The sequence below is a fragment of the Oreochromis niloticus genome, linkage group LG12, assembly GCF_001858045.2.
Source record: "Oreochromis niloticus isolate F11D_XX linkage group LG12, O_niloticus_UMD_NMBU, whole genome shotgun sequence".
Classification (NCBI taxonomy): domain Eukaryota; kingdom Metazoa; phylum Chordata; class Actinopteri; order Cichliformes; family Cichlidae; genus Oreochromis; species Oreochromis niloticus.
Window position 1 is genome coordinate 5167404 of NC_031977.2, and position 18213 is coordinate 5185616.

General features: G+C 38.7%; 1 protein-coding gene across 2 annotated transcripts in view; it reads left to right on the forward strand.

Moving 5' to 3' along the window:
- The window catches only part of unc5db (unc-5 netrin receptor Db), a 278720-nt gene that overhangs the window by 230620 nt on the left and 29887 nt on the right, over window positions 1-18213 (forward strand). For both annotated transcript variants that reach the window (XM_019366122.2, XM_005472915.4), the window contains one exon: window positions 7595-7822. In XM_019366122.2, coding sequence (XP_019221667.1) covers window positions 7595-7822 — 228 coding nt within the window. The remainder of the gene's footprint in view (window positions 1-7594; window positions 7823-18213) is intronic.

The following is an 18213-nucleotide window of genomic DNA, read 5'->3' on the forward strand; positions in this document are numbered from 1 at the left end:
AACCATATCTACGAAGGCTAATTGGGAATCACGCCAAAACACTTTTAGCTCTGTTTATTTTGCCTGCTGTCACTTCAGTGACATTCCCCACTCCCATCACCCTGCATCAATAAGTGAAAGAGAATGGATGGATGGATGGATGGATGGATGGATGGATGGATGGATGGATGGAAATTCCCAGTCTTGTAATTGGTTTTGTTTTTCCAAATCTACTAATATCACTTTATCAACTCACCTGCTGATTTCCACACTCTATTTAAACATGTAAAACATGTATTCTGTTACATTCTTACATAAATGAGAGAACAAAATGGCTATGAAGTGCAGGTCACTCTTATCTACTTTAAGTCACCTGAGTGATCCTCAAAAGTGCAAAGGTAGCTGCCTAACTCACTAATACAGGGTCCTTCTCTGCAGTTATCGCACCAACAGAAATCGTACACAAGTCGATGCCACATTACAGAATACAAGTGTTAGTTTGACCTCACTTCCCTCATTTGTTATATCCTTGCCCGTGTCCACCTTTATAATCTCTTTCTGAGATGCCACCAGATGCTGCTGCAGATTAGAAACCATGTCAGCTCTCCTGGGTCACTCAGTCAGAGATTAATGCCGTTCTGAAGGGCTCTTTTTGTTTGCTCACAGTTTAGTATGTGTGGGGGGTTTTAAACTCCCTTTCCTTTGAGTTCAAGTTCATGTTTACCTAACCTTGCCTTTTTTAAGTTTGCAATTGTGCAAGAAAAAAATCTTTTCACTGTAAGAGGGCAATTTCTCAAGAAGTGCAAGTGTTTTGAATGAGACAGAGAGGAGGAATAGAGGGGAAACGAATGAATACACGATTCGTGTCGCTTTGAGATTTCACTCTAATATTAAAAGGGCGCAGAGATCCTTAGAGCTTCTTGGTCGGAAATAATGATCCACCACTGAGGCCTAACCTAAAGAGAGAGAGAGGAGTTTGAACAAGCATAATACCTGCAAATGCCCGGTGCCATTAAAGTACCCTTATTTCGTCTGTCATTAAAATGCACATGACTCACAGAAGACTCCTCAACACTCCCAGCCATGCTATAATGTTATTCAATGCCATATTGCACTGTGTTAAGTTTTGCTTATGAGCATGCAGGAAGCATAAGTGCAAAATGCATAAACATAATCACAGGAGTCCCAGGCACCTGACAGGAATGTAGCTGAAGTAGTAACATTTAAATCTGTTTGAGGAGCACGGTGCCTCAGAATATCTGAGCCTGGACTCTGACCTGGCCAAGAGAATTTATTATTCACTGATTTGAAATATGGTCTGCATGTGCACATTCTGGTGTTCCATATGAAGGACATGGATGGTGTTCTTATTCCTTTCAGTCCAAAATCAACATGTAATGCCAAATTAACCCAAAGTATATTAGATTCACTCTTGCAGACTACACCCATGTCCTCAGGGTCATATTCTTAAATCCTACGAGGTTAAAACGTATTAAGTCTTTTAAGCAGGAAGTTGTGCCGGGGGGCTTAGGACGACATGCAGCGTTCTTCTATAAGGGTACCGAATACCACGAAGCCAGCCTGATATTTGGTAAACATACCTTCAACAGGAGACACTCCAAAGATTGCATGGAAAGAGCACGGGATTAGGGAAATGCCAAAGACTTCAGAGAATATGTCAAAGGAAGGTGTCGAAAAACATTTGAGCTTTGGTCAAGAGAAAAATCTATGTCTGGTTTTCTGGGTAGAGAACGAGCAACTGATGTAGGAATCAACTGGAGACTATTTTTAATCTGAATACAGACCTGACACTGAACGCGTTGTCTGCAAAAAATTCTGAACTTTTTGGATGCAAAGCGTTGTGTTTTAGTGAGAAATTCATCCTCATGCTGAAAAAAGTTGACATCAAGTGATGATGAGCTGGTCCTGATGTTTTGAAACTGGAAAAGGAAGAATTTCTAAGATTCATCCAGCTGTAATGAGAAGGCAGGAGCAGGGAGAATTTCATGGTTTAAGCCAGGAGCTGAATTATCACAATGGCTTTAGTACATAATTCAGGATGTCTGTGAAGTATTTCCATATCATTGTATATTCAGTACCGCTGTATGTTTTGAGTTACAAGAGCAGTTGTTGTCAAATGCAGTGGTCTGATTGGTCAGATCTGTTTATATACACGTTAAAAATAAAGCTTGATTCAAATAAATAAATGCTACAAATTTGTCCTGTTAAATTGTGAACCACTTCATTAAGAATAGGTAAGTGGAAAATATTCACACAAATTTGGTGTGTAAAGAGTTTAAAACTAACTCACTGTACAAATGGACTCAAAGTCCTTTTAGAACCAATTCCTGCCACTTGGCAGTTATTCTGTTCAAGCTCCTAAAGGAGTTCTTAAGCAATCTGAAAAGATGCACAACTTTAATTTCAATGCTCACATTGTCCATATAGGAACTAGTGATATGATGGATAACACTATAAAAGTTTGGTAAATTTGCACCAAAAAGTTTAAAAACCTCCCTCAAACAAATGAAACTCACATATTTGAAACTGTCATTGACCTCAGCTGTGCAGAATAGTCATGTAACAGCAAAATTAATACATTTTCCAGTTTGGTTGTTGACTAGCTTTGGGTGGTAGAGGTGGGACAACTACCATCTTGAGAATCCTATTGGAGAATTTTATGAAGCGCATTTTGGGATCGGATGAGCACCATCTCTCTGGTGGAACTGATCCTGAGCAGAGTGTCTCTCTACCAGCATTTATCCAGCTTGAGCCTCAATTCCCATTTAGCTTTTAACAAGAAAAGAGAAGGTCCTTAAGATCAAATCCTCAAGATAAACTGAGATTTCAGATTTTTCATCACTTACATAACATTCTGCATATCAACTCAGGATACTGTATAATAGAGGCTACCAAACAGTGGAGAGCCTCCCCAGCAGGATGAAGGAGAGTTGAAGAAACGAGTACAGAGGGAGTGTTCTAAAAATAACTGGAACTCAGATATTATATTCCGGCCTGCTGAACTGCCCTGGTCACAACACGGTCAGCGGTAACAGTGACAGCAGGGGCTGTGACTCACAGCTCATGGAGGCAAGGTGCATTTTAAAGTCAGATAAACCAGTTTGTTTCAGAACATGCACGGTTTCATAACTCTTAACAGAGATATTTGTCATAAGCAGGTCTGCCCCGACTGTAGATTTTTTTTACTTTAAATCAAACTTTGACTGAAAAACTAATTTTAAAATAGTATTTGGTCATTCTAAGGGGTTTCTGGTCAGATGTGAGGTCCCGTACTATAGTTTCAAGAACAACAACCAGCCTCAGCTGGTCACAGCCTCCAACAGGAGATAAAGGCATTAAGAGATTGGCTCATTGGCAGGCAGGCTAAGAGACAGCTGTTAATCATCTTTATTGAGGTTCATTCTACAGAAATCTTGTTAAGACTTTCTAACGATAGATCTTGTAGACTAAAGTTTTTCTTTGGTTCATCTTGGCTCAGGGTAAACGAAATCTGTCAGGTTTTGGAATTGATCACATTTTCCCCATATCTGTGATATTTATGTTTATGTTTAGTGTCTGTTCTTTTTTTGTTGTTGTTTTGTTGTTTTATGTTTTCATTTTTTTTCACGTTTTGTTTTTACTTCCTTTGTGTGTAGTACTTCCTGTCTTTGTCTTTTCCCCCACTTTTATGCTTTACCTTTTATGCTTTAATTTCATTTACATAAGTTAGTCTTTGATTTTTGTCTCCTCATTCTTTGCTGCTTTGTTTCATTTTTCACTCACTTTTTACTTTTGCACTCCGTTAGATTAAAGCTCTAACCACTAATTGAGAAATTTTAAGCAGAAAAAACTATTTAGTTAGGTTTCAGCATCATTACTAAATGGAAGGTCTATTGGTTAGTTTATCTTGATTTTCCTTTCTTTTTTCTTTTAATTTTAGCTAAAAAAAAAAAATCACTCTACCCTAAAAAAATTCTTTCTAAATTCACCACGGCTTACACTTCCTGGGGATGTCATTACTTCTAATCTCCATTTTGAACTCACCAGAGATTCATGACTTTCAGTTCCCTTGTGTATCAAAGAGATCCTCTGATCTTTATAGTACATTAATGGATACATTGCAAATGTTTTATGCTCAGCATCGGGCCCATTTCAGAAGAACTCTCATTAAGCAGCTCCACAGAGCTGCTGCTGTGCTGTTGTGGAACTACTTTGTGTTGAGACACACTCCTGTTTCTAAGGTGAAAAAGAGACTCTGAACCTGAGGTTTATGTCCAAGTTGCTCCAAGACCATCATACACAGTAGGTCAAAACATGTATATTGACCAATAGGTTGTACACTGATGTAGTTAGGGTTAATGCTGGTGTTTAAATAAACGCGTGGAGGTTTGCTGTTTTATAAGACATGTTTGCTGGTAACATGGCTTCTAATTGGCATGTTTCTAGTTAACTTGATTATTTGAGGAGGAATAAGTTGTGCTCCTCAGGCTGTGTCTTGGTACACTGTTTGGTCTCACAGCTCCTCATTAAACTAGCTAATCACACGGATTTCATGGATTCTGTCTGCTGCAGCTTACTGCGTGACAATAATTGTGAGATGGTTTGGATAAATAATCAAAAGACGATATCTGAAGGTGAATTTTGATGCTCTTGGCCTTCTTCTGCCCGGATTATTCTGATTCCTTTCTTTTATCTGGGAAGTAGGTTTACACAAATCTTTGCTAATCATATACCATTCACAGTTTGTCTTCAAGTATGTTCCCTTCGAATGAGGTTTGGAGAAAATAGAAAAAAGCTGGAAAAAATAAAGTGCTTTCCAGTTGCTGTTGCTGCCTCATAAATAAAACACTCAGCATTGTTTATGATGACTATTTTGCATCCCGCTATGTACTAACATCATCTGTTATGTCAGAAATGGTTTTGTACACTCTCCCGAGACTGGTTACAACCTGTGTGGGTTTTTGCTTTGTGATTTAAACCTGCATTATGTTACCTACGTACATCATTATTCAACAGCAGTGGACCAAAATCCATAATACATTCTACTGTATACAGAAGTTCATTTGCAGAGTTTTCTTACTGCGATGTCTCTCGGCAGCTCTTGGCATGAATATTTACCTCAGCGACTCACTCTGCTGCAATAAGTATCGCAGTGGAACAGCCTCGAAAAGCGTGTAAGATAAATTCTGCCTAACCCTAATCCTTTATTGGAAGCTGTTCTAAAGTTTTGTAACTTTTAATCAGGTGATTGAATCACGTGACAACCAAACCAAAACAGGTGCTGCGTGAAGAAATGAGCAAATAATTATTTATTGCTCCCAGAAAGCCATAACTTTCTGGGAGCAATAAATAAGTGAAAATTGGAGCCCTGCAGTCTGCGAGCTGTTTATTTTCTTGTTTCTTCTTTTTTTTGTGTCTGTTAACTAAATTGACTTGAAATATGCAATAAACACTTTCTAGAAAAAAAGGCCGTAATAGTATAGAAACTGCAAATTGTGTTGTATGTAATGACTTGTAATACAAATTGCAAATGGAAGTATGTGCATGATAACCCTTTAGGGTTATACTGTGCATAGAGGACATACTGCACAGTAATGAGTTTGAAAATGTGTCAAAATGATGAATATGAACCTATTTATGAGACTTTATGAAAAGATTGTGGCAACAGGCAACATGAAAAAGTGACAGTAGATGTTTTTAAAAGAGAAATATAACCTCAAGGTTCCCTGCATTTCCTGCCTCATACAGAATTGAGTTTAAGGTGTGTTTATTTATTTTTAAAGCCATGCAAAATTTACCTTGGATTACAACCACAGGACCTGTGCAAGTATTCTTGAGTCATGTCATCTTGTGATGACGACATTGGCTACATGGTCATTTTGAACCAAATTTATTGTTAGACTTCTAATCAACAGAAAATAGTTCAATGTGTAAAACATGAATTGTGAACTTAGGTAATCTCATATCATGTTTTCAATTTTTTAGATAATTCCTTCTTTTGTTTTTGTTTGTTTTTTTAAGTTTATTTTTCTAGCTTTTATCCTGTTTTCTGCCTGCTTTTTTATTGTTTACTGTCCTATAATGTGTACAGCACTTTAAGAGCTTTGATTTGATTTTTGTGTTTTAATAAGAGGTACAGCTTTGCTCCCAGTGCAGGGACCTCCGTGGTGGAGCAGCACGAATTGAATATGGAATTTTTACATTAGTTTTTTAGCTAAATGAGTTTGCAGGTTAGGCCTAAAGAGATAACCTAAATCCAAGTTGTTTTTTCAAGTATATGCTTACAGATAGAGTTCATGTATGGTAGTTTAAGAAGATCTGTGTGTAAAAAGCAATGTGTCAAAGGCTTGTAATAAATTTGACAACGGATCACAGTGGTGTCACAGATTTTGCTCTCAGTTATCGATGAGTGCAGTTCTGTTCAGAACTATTCAGAAGTGCAGTTTTCCTAAAACATTTTGAAACAGCATAAAAAACTGAATGACTGTTCGTGATTAACTGACTTTTTCCTAAATGATCACATCTGTTGTTTCTTGTGTTATATCTCACTCTCAGGAGCAACATTAGACATTAAGATTAAGACATTAAAGACATTAAGACTGATCAGATGAATAACAACAAAAATCGGTTAAAGACTATACTATTTTTTCTATTATCCCTCTGAAAGGAGGGAGTATCTGTCTGTCTGTCTGTTTGTTTATTAGCAGTGTAGTGTCCGCAGTGTACAACATATCATTTTCAAATTTTGTGTGGTGGTAGATACCAGTGTTTGGTGAAAATCGGGTCAATGTCAAAATCAAGGTCACACCAAATATGAAAATCAGTAAAAACTTACCTACATTACCCCCAATTTTTTATGGATCGTCTTCAAACTTGAAAACTAGGCTAAGCTTGGGCGACATGAATACCTAGGTTGGCTAATCATTTGACCTTGACCTTCATTGTTAGTGCCCAAGACGAAGCCTAGGAGGCCAATCATTTCAGCCAATTCTGCTCCAATCATATGAGTAAAGATGATAAAATACACCATTTTAGCATCTAATGAGAACTTCAAGAAATGTTGCAGAGGGAATTTAGCATTTAAATCAGCTGTGATGGATCAAGGATACATCTAAAACCTGCTGGACACCGGCTCTCGCGGCCTGGAGTTGGACACCCCTGATCTAATGCTTTGAGGTCAGGGTTACATGAATTAGGAGAAGTCGAGCACAAAAGTCAAATGCATGAGCCCACATCAACCGATGGCTCACCTAACACCAACACCCTTCTACACATCCAACAGTCAAACAGATGAAGATTTTAAGCTGCTTTAGTCTGCAAACCTCTTTGCAGTCTACCACCACACCATTTCATCCTTAAATTATGTGAAACTTAAATGTTTCACATAATTTAGTCATTAGTCACTGTGTTTCTACTGGAAGTGTAAAAAACTATCCTCTCATCACCTTATATTTTATAGATATACATGTGAAACGCTGGGCAGTGGCATGCTGCCATATATAAATTAATGCTGATGGGCTTAAGCTTCTCCTGACTGAATTACATTTGTTAACATCTAGATGTGAGTTGATTAAAGATAATGTCTTCATGTGTTTCACCTCTTTTTCTGTGACAGGAAGTCATGTCAGTGGAGGAGGAATCCACCTCATGTTATTGCCTGATGGACTCGACAAGCTGCCACTTGCTGCTGGACCAGCCTGGCTCTTACGCCCTCGTGGGTGAGCCCCTGACGCAGGCTGCCATCAAAAGGCTGAAGCTGGCTGTGTTTGGAACCATGGAGGTTGGATCCATGAGCTACACCTTGCGGGTGTACTGTGTGGACGACACGCCACATGCCTTTCAGGTGTGCCCTTTTTGTTTATCCAGCAAAGGTTGAGTTATGATTGTGCTTTCCATCTTCCAAGGTCTAATTTATCTGCAAGAGGGCAGTAATAAAGGCCTGACTAGGGTTTAGCTTCCTTGCACTAAACCTGACATTATAAACTGCTAATTCCCAGGGCAAAGCTAATTTTCTGCTGGATTGGTGTATTTAAAAACAGCTGCTGAAGTGGAACCTTTGGTTGTATGGCTGCACTCCCCTATGCTTTGAAGTAGTTTCCCGTTTTAGTTGATCTCTCACTTATTGGAGATTATTTTATTTTTTTTAATGTACAAAAAGAATGTGTCAGGTAAAATGTTTATATATGGAATATTTGAAATGGGCCATAGCTGCAATGCCAGCATCTCACAGAAATATATTGCCAAGACATACTTACAACCAGTGGCGTGTCTAGAAAATTTTTGTTGGGGGGGCCAGGTAGGGGCACAGATTTGGAGAAGGGTGGCAGATGTAATTGGCAGATAATGTTAAAAAAAATTCTACCAACAGTTAACCATAATTCAATAACCCTGTAAACCTAATAACTGAATTTGCTTTTGACTCTTATTAGAATGAGGTTTTAACCACTATGGTGCAGCAATATTTGCATAGTATTTTTACTGACATATAGTGCACGTATGTTTTGGGCAAAAACATTTTTAAATATTAAAATACGAACATTTTTAACATACAATTGGCAAATTAGCCAATGCCAATGCAAAACTTTATCTGCCTATTAAAAAAAGAAGATAATCTTTTCACAAACTGGTGTTTGAGTTTGAAACAGGAAAAAAGTGGGGAAACAACTGAAAAGACTAACAACTGAATGAAACCTGAAAGCAAGTAAATACTTTCTATGCTGCCTTATGATAAACTTTGGTAATATTGATGTATAAAGAACAACACTGGCTGATGATGAAATACAGTCAGCTGGCATGGTGACACTGCCAGTATTAACATGCAGGGCTGGACTGGGACAAAAAATTGGGCATTTTGACCAGAGACCGGCCCACCAGGTATTAAAGCCATAAAGCCTTTGAATGAAAACAAACGCTGTTGTGACAGTGATGTACACTGTCTTGTTGGTATATGTATGATTTCTATCAATTTTATGTCAGATAAAAACTTTGTTCGCAAGATTCAGATAATTATTTAATAAAAGCGAGATATTTTAAATGAGAATAAGAAAGAAAAGTATTTCCTTGTCCCCCCCTTTCCCTGTTAATGCTCTACCTGGCCCCCTGGCATAGCTTTGCTAGACCCACCCCTGCACAGTTACCAGCTGTCAGCTACGTAGAAAAGGATCCTGGTGTTATTTGTCTCTCAGAAACAGTTCATAACTTCCCTTCAACTCATCCATGTCACCTAAAAGGTAAACCTGTTTCTCCATCACCTGTTCAGCTCTGATGATTCAGTAAGGACATCTCCTGGTTTCATCTTCATGTTCCCCTCTCACCACATATCCAAACCGATATCATGACCAGCAGCTTTACAGCTGTGGCTCCAGCAAACATCGGCTGATACTAGAAAGTAATATTAAATAAATTCTAACAACAGCTGATCAAGCTTAAACGTGCTGCTGTTGTTTAGTGCGACATCTGCTGGTTTCCTCTTTCTGGCGCAAAGTGGGAGATAAACAAGAGAAAAGCCGATCAGCTGATCATTGATCAGTTTCATGATTGAAGTAGCAACAGGAGAGAGAGGGGAGAGAATGAGAGGAGAAGAGGAAAAGAGGCAGCTGTGCAGCAAAGACGCAGAATAACTCCAGCTTTGTGTCTTTTTTTCATTCTAGCTTAAGTCCGGTACAAACTGTCTCTTCTCAGCTCAATACAAAACCTGTAATATTTTCTCTGAATGAGGGACCATTCCATTTTTTAAGGAGCTGTTGGCAACTCTACTAACTAACCTTATGAATAAAATAAAGTTCACCATCAGTAACATCACAGCACCCACCCAGCTGTACAGAAACTCCGTCATGCTAGCTAGTACGCAGTATGAGTTATTGTAACTGACTGTAAAAAGTCAGCACAACGAAAATAAACTCCACCTAAACTTAGTTTATATCTGACCCAGATAGACTGCAGGTCATAACTTCTTACCTGAAGTTCAGTTCACCTGACACTCGGACTGGCGGCTGCCTCGGGTCTCTCCTCCTGCCTCCCCTTCCCTCAACCACCTGCTAGCCGCTGTGGAAGCTCCACCATGCTCGATGGCCTCCAGCTATGTTAAACTGTTAATCTTTCGCCGAAAAACTGTTTTCTGTGGTGCCTCTTTCGTGCTTGGCTCTCCTACCTTTGCTAACATGATGCTCATAGCGCAGAAGCCGACGCTGCATTCACTTACACTCGGATATCTGAGCTTCACTGTGAAAACATAATCGTACATTTGATATTTCATTGGATTTTATTGTTTTGGCTTCGGGGTGGCACCTGGGGTGGCCAGTCTGGTTGGCCACCCCGCTGGACACGCTACAGCTTACAACTCCACCTATGAAAGATTTATTGCATATATTGCTCATTTCTACATGTAAACTCAGTACATTCATGCAGGTTTGTTTCTTAGTAGCATTTCCCTTTACATGTTTTTGCCTTTTTTTTATTTGGTTACATGATCCACAACTTTACTGTTTTTGGTCACTCTCAACAGGCAGGCAGCTACTTATAGTAATCTAAAGGCAAGCACCCCGAGTTAGCAAGTGATGGATTTAGCCAGATTTAGCCAGATTTAGCCAGACAGTCACATTTCTTTTATGCACTTGTAGAGACTTTAAAAAGTGAAAATTGCCACCTTATTGTGGAGTGCACAAAAAACTTTTGTGTCAACTTTGGAAGTTGTTACGACATCAGTCTTATGTTACACCCTGCCCATAGGTGGCCAGAAATGTTCAGGTTAGTGCAGATTTAAAGGATCACTGATTTTTTTTAAAGGTGTTTTTAGGTCTGACACTTGCCTTGATGGAATAAAGAGACTTCCATGCAATCAATCTTACTCTGAGAAAGAGCCCCCCTTACCCCAACAAAGACACACACACACATACACACACACACACACAAAACGTTTTTTCAGGTCTTGTAGTATATGCTGTTTCCTCTGGTGTGTTTAGTGAAGCATAATCTTTGAGCTGCGCAAACCTCCTGCTAGTTCTCTGTCCTGATGTTCGTCAGCAGTTGTCACTTGAGTTTTCTACTTTCACTTCCAAATCAATAAAAACAAATCCATACATAACAGACATGGCTGATTTCTATCTGCTGGATCTACATAAACTGTTTTTTCAGCTAAATTCTCTTGTCATACCTTGCACCCTCTATTGTGGTACAGTGCAGAGTTTGACTTTGAACTACTAGCGCACCTTTTCTGGCCATGACAAATGTTTGTCTTCCTTTTTGATCCGGTTTTACACTTATGATAGGATTTTATTGTGTTGTGTTTCCAGCTTTTAAAAAGGAAATTTCACAAATTCAGTTCCAGCTATTGACAGTATAAAAGATGGATATAGCTGCTGTGATGTCACCTGTTGGCTTCTAAACTCACGTTTTGAAACCTCAAGGTGAACATGTCCACCATCATTATTTAGGTTGAAAGAGACTGGATAAGAGAAAACCTGCAGTAAAACAACTCTATTGAAAAACCATCCAACACTGGACATCAACAGCAAGACATCTTGATAAAGCTAACACCTAATTCAGAGCAAGGTAATCATTCAGTCACATGAGTAAAAACAGGACAGCAGCTTTCTCTATACATCTGCAAGAAAATTGCAGATGGGTGGCTTCTGGTGATTATATAAATTTTTCTTTTTCCAGAATTCTGCAACTAATTGCAACTTGTGGTGACTAAATGGTTGCACAGCTTGAGAGTATTGCACAGTCACGACTGCTTTTGATCACAAGGTGATTGCACAGGTAGCCTGTTAGGAAGCAACTTTTCTGCAAACAGTTGCAGTCTGACTTTGACAAACTGCAATCGCTCTCAGAGAGGTTGTGCAACCTTTGCAAATAATTGCTGTCTAATTTACAAATCCAGACAGATTGCCGACTGTCGGTCTGAATGTGTCTTTGTCAATGAGCACAACTCCAAGGGACTCGAGTCACCTGTCTCAGCTGGTTGCATTCTACCTACAATCCTATAGAACATGAAGGTTTCTGAGTGCAAATGTAACAGTAACTGTTAAATGTGAATTTCTGTCTATGTAGACAAAAATAAAACAAACAAAGTTAAGCTCTGCAAATGGCTTAATTATTTTTTTAACCTCGCCTCATACCACTGTTAAGTGATTTTCATGTTGTGTTGTATTTGCTGACTTTATTTCCCAGGACTCTTAAATTGAAATTTCAGTCTTTTTGCAAATGTCCACCAATACTTGAGCTATGTATTTGTACCTTTAAACACAAAGATGAATATTTTCCACTCTGTTAGGAGAGTGCAGATTGCACTGTAGGCCGTGGCCCACATTCACAATGAACATCATCTGTGTGGTTGTTGCCGGCGCTCTCTGAGGCAGCAGGGACCGCAACATGTGCTCTTTTAGATACGAGTGATTGCACATTCATTACCACAGAGAAACAATACAGCAGTGTTTTAAACACTCTGTAGCAACTTGATGGATGCTCTTCTTATTCTTTTAATAGAGTCAGACATAGTGTGCCGTACTGTAATCGCTCCCATTCAAACGTTCACCAATCATTCTTTTCTAAAAATCTCGTTTGACTTGATTATCCTTCACCAACCTATAGGGTTTTAATCATTGAAATCTCATCAGTGAACATGAGGGAAATCAAGCTCTCCGTCCTACTGAGAGAGGCTTGAGTAAAGGAAGACTGAACAGAGCATAGCGAGCCTCGTGACTGACTACCTCCTGACCAACCTTCTGCCATGCTGCCGACATCAGCGGCAGCTGGCTTTAAAATGCATTCTGGATTTGGTTTACGAATTCCCAGCCTGCCGAGCAGATGCCAGACTTTAGGATGTCCCCTGGGCTCCTATTTGTTAGCGCCACATCTCTGCTGTGTGTTTTCCAAGCTCCGGCACAAAGTCAATCACAGACCGGGATTCTGGATCAACAGGAAGCCTCATGCAACACAAACATTTGTGTGACAGAGCCATTTTTCTTTTCTTTTTTTTCATTTTTCTAGTTGAAAGCAAAAAAGAAAAAAAGAAAAATTGCAGGAATCTGATGTTTTCTTTGACACAGCACAATGTATGAAAAGAAATATGAAAAAACACAAATGGAAAAAACAAACATGCAATGTCATTCTTTATGTTTTGCATCTCTTCTAAGACCTTTGTCACATACAGTGGTTTACATACAATAATGCCCACATTCACAATTTTTGCTAAATAAATATAAAAACTACATCACGTAAACATCACAGTCCTGGCACCAGTAAATTGGTAGACAATACTTGGAATTATTTGGCGCTGTGTGCAGGACATTTCTCTGCATTCAGTGGGTGCATGATATACGGGAAGTTGCCTTGGGGTCTTCTTCATGTTTCTCTCTTCCCAAGCAGATTTTGCAATGTTGCATGCACATTACTCTGGTGGAAACGCTATGGCTATCGGGCAGCGCTGTTGCAGCTCTAGGGTATGATTGGTCTTCATCAGTGTTTAGGTGTGTGGTGTATTTTAAAGCAACATCCACATGAATGCCATGACCCAAGATTTCCAAGCAGACGATGTTCACTTTACCACCATGGTTTTAATGTTGTGGTCCATAACTCTATTAGCACTTATTCACAAAAGATAAATATTTGGAAGAAGAAATCAAGATTGACTTTGCAGTTGCTAACTTTGTACGTCATCATTGAAATCAATAAAACAAAAGTTACAGCTGTAAAAAAAAAAAAAGTATTTGGAAGATTTTTTGTTTTCTCAATCTGCAGCATCACTGTCCCTTTAAAAACCACCTAATTTTGAATTTAGCCATTAACAGGTCTTAAATCACCAACTTGTAACAACAAAGACAAAAAGAAAGTGTCTTGTTCCTTACGAATGAGCAGAAATAACAATCCCCTCCACCAAAAGTAAGTCCATGTCCAAGGTCACAGCATTTAGTCATGTTGGAGAGAAGGTGGATAAAACTTGCTACCCGAAAATACCACCTACATTAGTATTCTGCTGGCAGACCTTTCCTAGCAATGAAAATGCTCCTAGAAAATACTTTTCACCTCAACCTTTAGTCTTTAGCCTTGGCAGAGAATCACTCCTGAATTTTAACATCAGCTAGAAATAATTTCTAAAAATTAATCCAATGCTTTTTATCACAATAGATCCTTGTGACCTTTCGTCACTTCATTGAGAAGCATAATTTGAGTGTTTTAACAGCACATCAGGAAAGGTAATAATACAATTGTTAACGTGTTTTAAGCACATATCCAGAGCCTATTTCACCCACATCGCAAACAAGATTATTTGCCATCTGCCATGAGGAGGAGGAGTTACAGTTGACAAACTGAAAATAAGATGTGTTTCAAATTGCACCGAGCATGTTTGAAATTTTATTTTGCCGGCTAAAGCAAAACAGACTAAGTCCAAAAATAGAGAGACTAAATCCTATTTGTTTATTGTTTTTGAGCAGTAAAACATGCATTCATACATACATTCATAAAGCATAATGAATAGGCCATTAATTAATCCCTTAATTAGACCTTGGTGCAAAGCACTGGATTTTCACCCTTGAATGAAATTTTCACCCACAGTTTACATGGGTAACCTTTTTTTAAAAATGCATACATCTGAAAGGTGTGATGAGTTTGCAGCTATGGTAATGCCAGCTGGGGTTTTGTTGCTATACAACACTTTAACCTCCAAACAGTGAAGGTTGCACAAAAGAACGGTTCCCTTCCCACAAAAACCCTATCATAAGCAATTTAAGTCTGACGTGTGGAGACTTTCACTCGGATGCAGACTACCTTTAACTGCTTAAGAGGGTGAAGATTTGAGCAGCCCTATAAATTGTGGTGACATTTAAGTGCTGGGTTGCCACCTACAATTATTTTAACTCTGAAGCTTATTCTCCTGAATCGTTTGGCATCATATTTAAAAATAATAAAAAATTTTATTTTTCATCTAATTTTGTCTAACCAACACTCCAATACCAAGAGATATTCAGTGTACTGTCCTACACAGTATTCACTCCAAATGACTGAATTCAGGTTCCAATCACCTTCATGGCTGCAGGTGTGTAAAATCAAGCACCTAACCCTGCTTCTACAGACATTTGTGAAACAATGGGTTGCTTGGGCCTGGCTTTGGAGTTCAGGAGTTGGGCCTGACCCCTTAGTTCCAGTGAAAGAAACTCTTAATTTTTAGTATACCAAGACATTTTGTACAATTTCATGTTCCCAACTTTGTGGGAACAGTTTGGTAATGGCCCCTTCCTGTTCCACCATGACTGGGTCATTAAGATATAAATGTGTGAGCTTGGTGTAGAAGAACTTGAAAGGCCTCAACCTGATCGAACACCTTTGGGATGAATTAAAGCAGTGACTGCGAGTCACATATAGACTGCGCCAAAGTTGATAGTCAACTTTAAAAAAAATTCTACTACACCCGTGAATTCTGCAGCCTCATATCAATACATTTGGAGTCAAATAAAAGTTTTGTTAATTGTAGGGTCTCTACCTTACAACAAAACGTTGAATTGAACTGAAGCTGAATCCATGGAGATAATAGTTAGACAAGCAATCACCTGTCAGACTGGGCAATTCCAGTCATTAAAATGGCCCCCTACAGTCACGATTCTCAAACTGAGCTGATATTAATGTGCTAATCTGAACGCATGACAGACAGACAAAGAAAAGATCATCTTGGTTTACGAAACTCACATAAAAAGTCTAACTTCTTTCATTACTCCACTTTATATTGAAAATAGTTGCTCCTATCTTAAAAAATGTTGTATAGTCTTAGAAATTTCACATCATTAAAATTATTCCCATTTTGTATTTCCTGATTGCTGCAGCCGAACTTGAGAAAATTATGCAGCTGGAAGACTAGTCTGTTATCAGACAGGATTATGGCATTGACCCTGTAGAATTTTAAGTTCTGTAATTAGTTTTTTTAACTTAAATGAACCTTGGAAGTCTTAGTCAAGTCTCTTTCCTTCTCTTTGCGCTGTCATCTGTAAAGGCTTGTAGCACTTCTACGTACTCATCTTTTGTGTTATTGGTTTAACCAATCTGTCATTCAACAATGTCGTTGCAGAAATTCACTCTAGTGCTCATCATACCACTACATTTATATGGACTATATATAAATGGAATAATGACAGGGGACCCCAAGAATTATTTACTGTAAGATGCAGAGACTGGCAGTAACGCGTTACTGTAATCCGATTACTCTTTTCAGGTAACGAGTAAAGTAAGGGATTATTATTGCAAAAACGGTAATTAGATTACCGTTACTTTCCCGTAGGAACGCTGCGTTACTGCGTTACTGAAACCGTGATTTTTTTGCGAGAATGTCTCATGACAGTGACGTAAGCAAGTGCGACGTTCGTGACAACAGCTGTGTGCAGATCAACAATCTATCTAATATATCGAGTGCGGGACAGAGTATGAGGGTGCAGCGTTTAAAGCGTGGAAGTACTGACCTTATTTTGAGTTTGATTCCATAAAAAGTGACAAAAACATTAGTGTCTGTTGTGCGTGGGAAGAAAACTTTTTAAAGCAAAAAACCCCCCTAAACTTCCAAGCAAGCACAAGGAGTGCGCTACCACTTAATGCGAAACTCACAGAGAAACTCGCGGATTCTTCCACTGACCGCTGCGGCACACCTGCACCAGGGTAAACCTACGCCTACGCCACTCCTGCTATACAGGTGAAAATAGAGCAACAGGACCGCTAGTCTTTGATTTTATTTATTTTCTGCTGTGTTTTACTTGCATCTATTTGAAAGAGTCAGTGTAAACACAAAAAAATATTTTATTTTATGTGCTGGAATGTGCAGAAAATAGGTTTAAATGTTAAACAAATTTCTTCCAGTCAGAGAATGTTGCATATAATTAAATTTTTGCTTGATGCATAAAGTTAGAAGATTAAAACTAATAAAACAAGTTTTAAAAAGAGACTTTTCCATTTGATTACATTTTGTATGATGGATTATGCAGAAAAAGTAGAATTGGACTGAAAGATCTATCGCTTTATCACCTATTCAGGTTGTAAATCGTGTTTTCAAAAAGTAACTAAGTAACTAAGTAATTAATTACTTTTGAAAATAAGTAATCAGTAAAGTAATGGGATTACTTTTGGGGGGAAGTAATCAGTAATTAGTTACTGATTACTTTTTTCAAGTAGCCTAACTTGACCAACACTGGTAAGATGCAATAATAAAATAAAACTCAATGTGCTTAAAACAGAAAATGGAGACATTTAAAAAACTGTGGGTTTACAACAAAAAACAACTACTGAGTGTAAGTGTGTGAGCAGAACGATTTTTAGTCTGTTTTTGAATGTACACACAGATGTAATTGATCTCAAGTCAGCAGGCAGCCTGTTCCAAAGAACAAGACCACATTAACTGAAAGTGCCTTCAATACACTTAGATCTGATTCTGGGAACAGTTAAAAGATCTGTACCTGATGACCTGAGAGGTCTGACAGTGAGCAAGTCAGACACGTACTGGGGGGGTCAAACCATAACTATTAAAATAATTTTAAAGGTAATTTTACATTGTAGTGGGAGTCAGTGAAGTAATTTACGTTTTGGAGAGGGGACCCAAATGCAGACACTTGGAGACTAGACTAATTTTAAGTGAGCTGTTTATTAAGACTGAATGCCCTCCACACCTTTGTTGCAGCTAGAAATTCTGCCCATAGAGATTTTGAACTGAATCAATGACAAAGGGCTGCTGTGGTGGAGAAGAGCACCACGCAAGAAAGAGTCTGACTTATGCTTGGCAGTGCAAACCGAGATCGCTTATGATTGTACAGGGTCTGGAAACTGAAATCAACTAGTTAAATACACATTTCAGACAGTTAATGTACACAGTTTCTCTCATCCTTTCATCCTTTCTCATCTACATCAGCATATGGGAGACCAAACAGTTGCTAAGTTCTTGTCTATCTGTTTCAGGAGCAAAGGTAACACTTTTTGGAGTAGAATTTTCAGCTGAGCATTGGACAGTCATATCAGCAGGTGGCGTTTTTCTCACTCCCAGGAGGGTCATTGTTGCTTGGATTAAGGCTTGCAATGTGTCTGTAATGATTCTAATTTTTATGTGTGGCATGACTACGGCATTCCCCAGCCCTCTCAAGTAGATCAGACAATTCTGATAGCTTTCAGCCTGGGAAGTTGCCCACCCAGAGGATAAATGCACCGACAGCATCTGAGTTTGCTTAATTGGGTGCTTTTGACAGGGGTCTCCCTGGGACTCCAAAG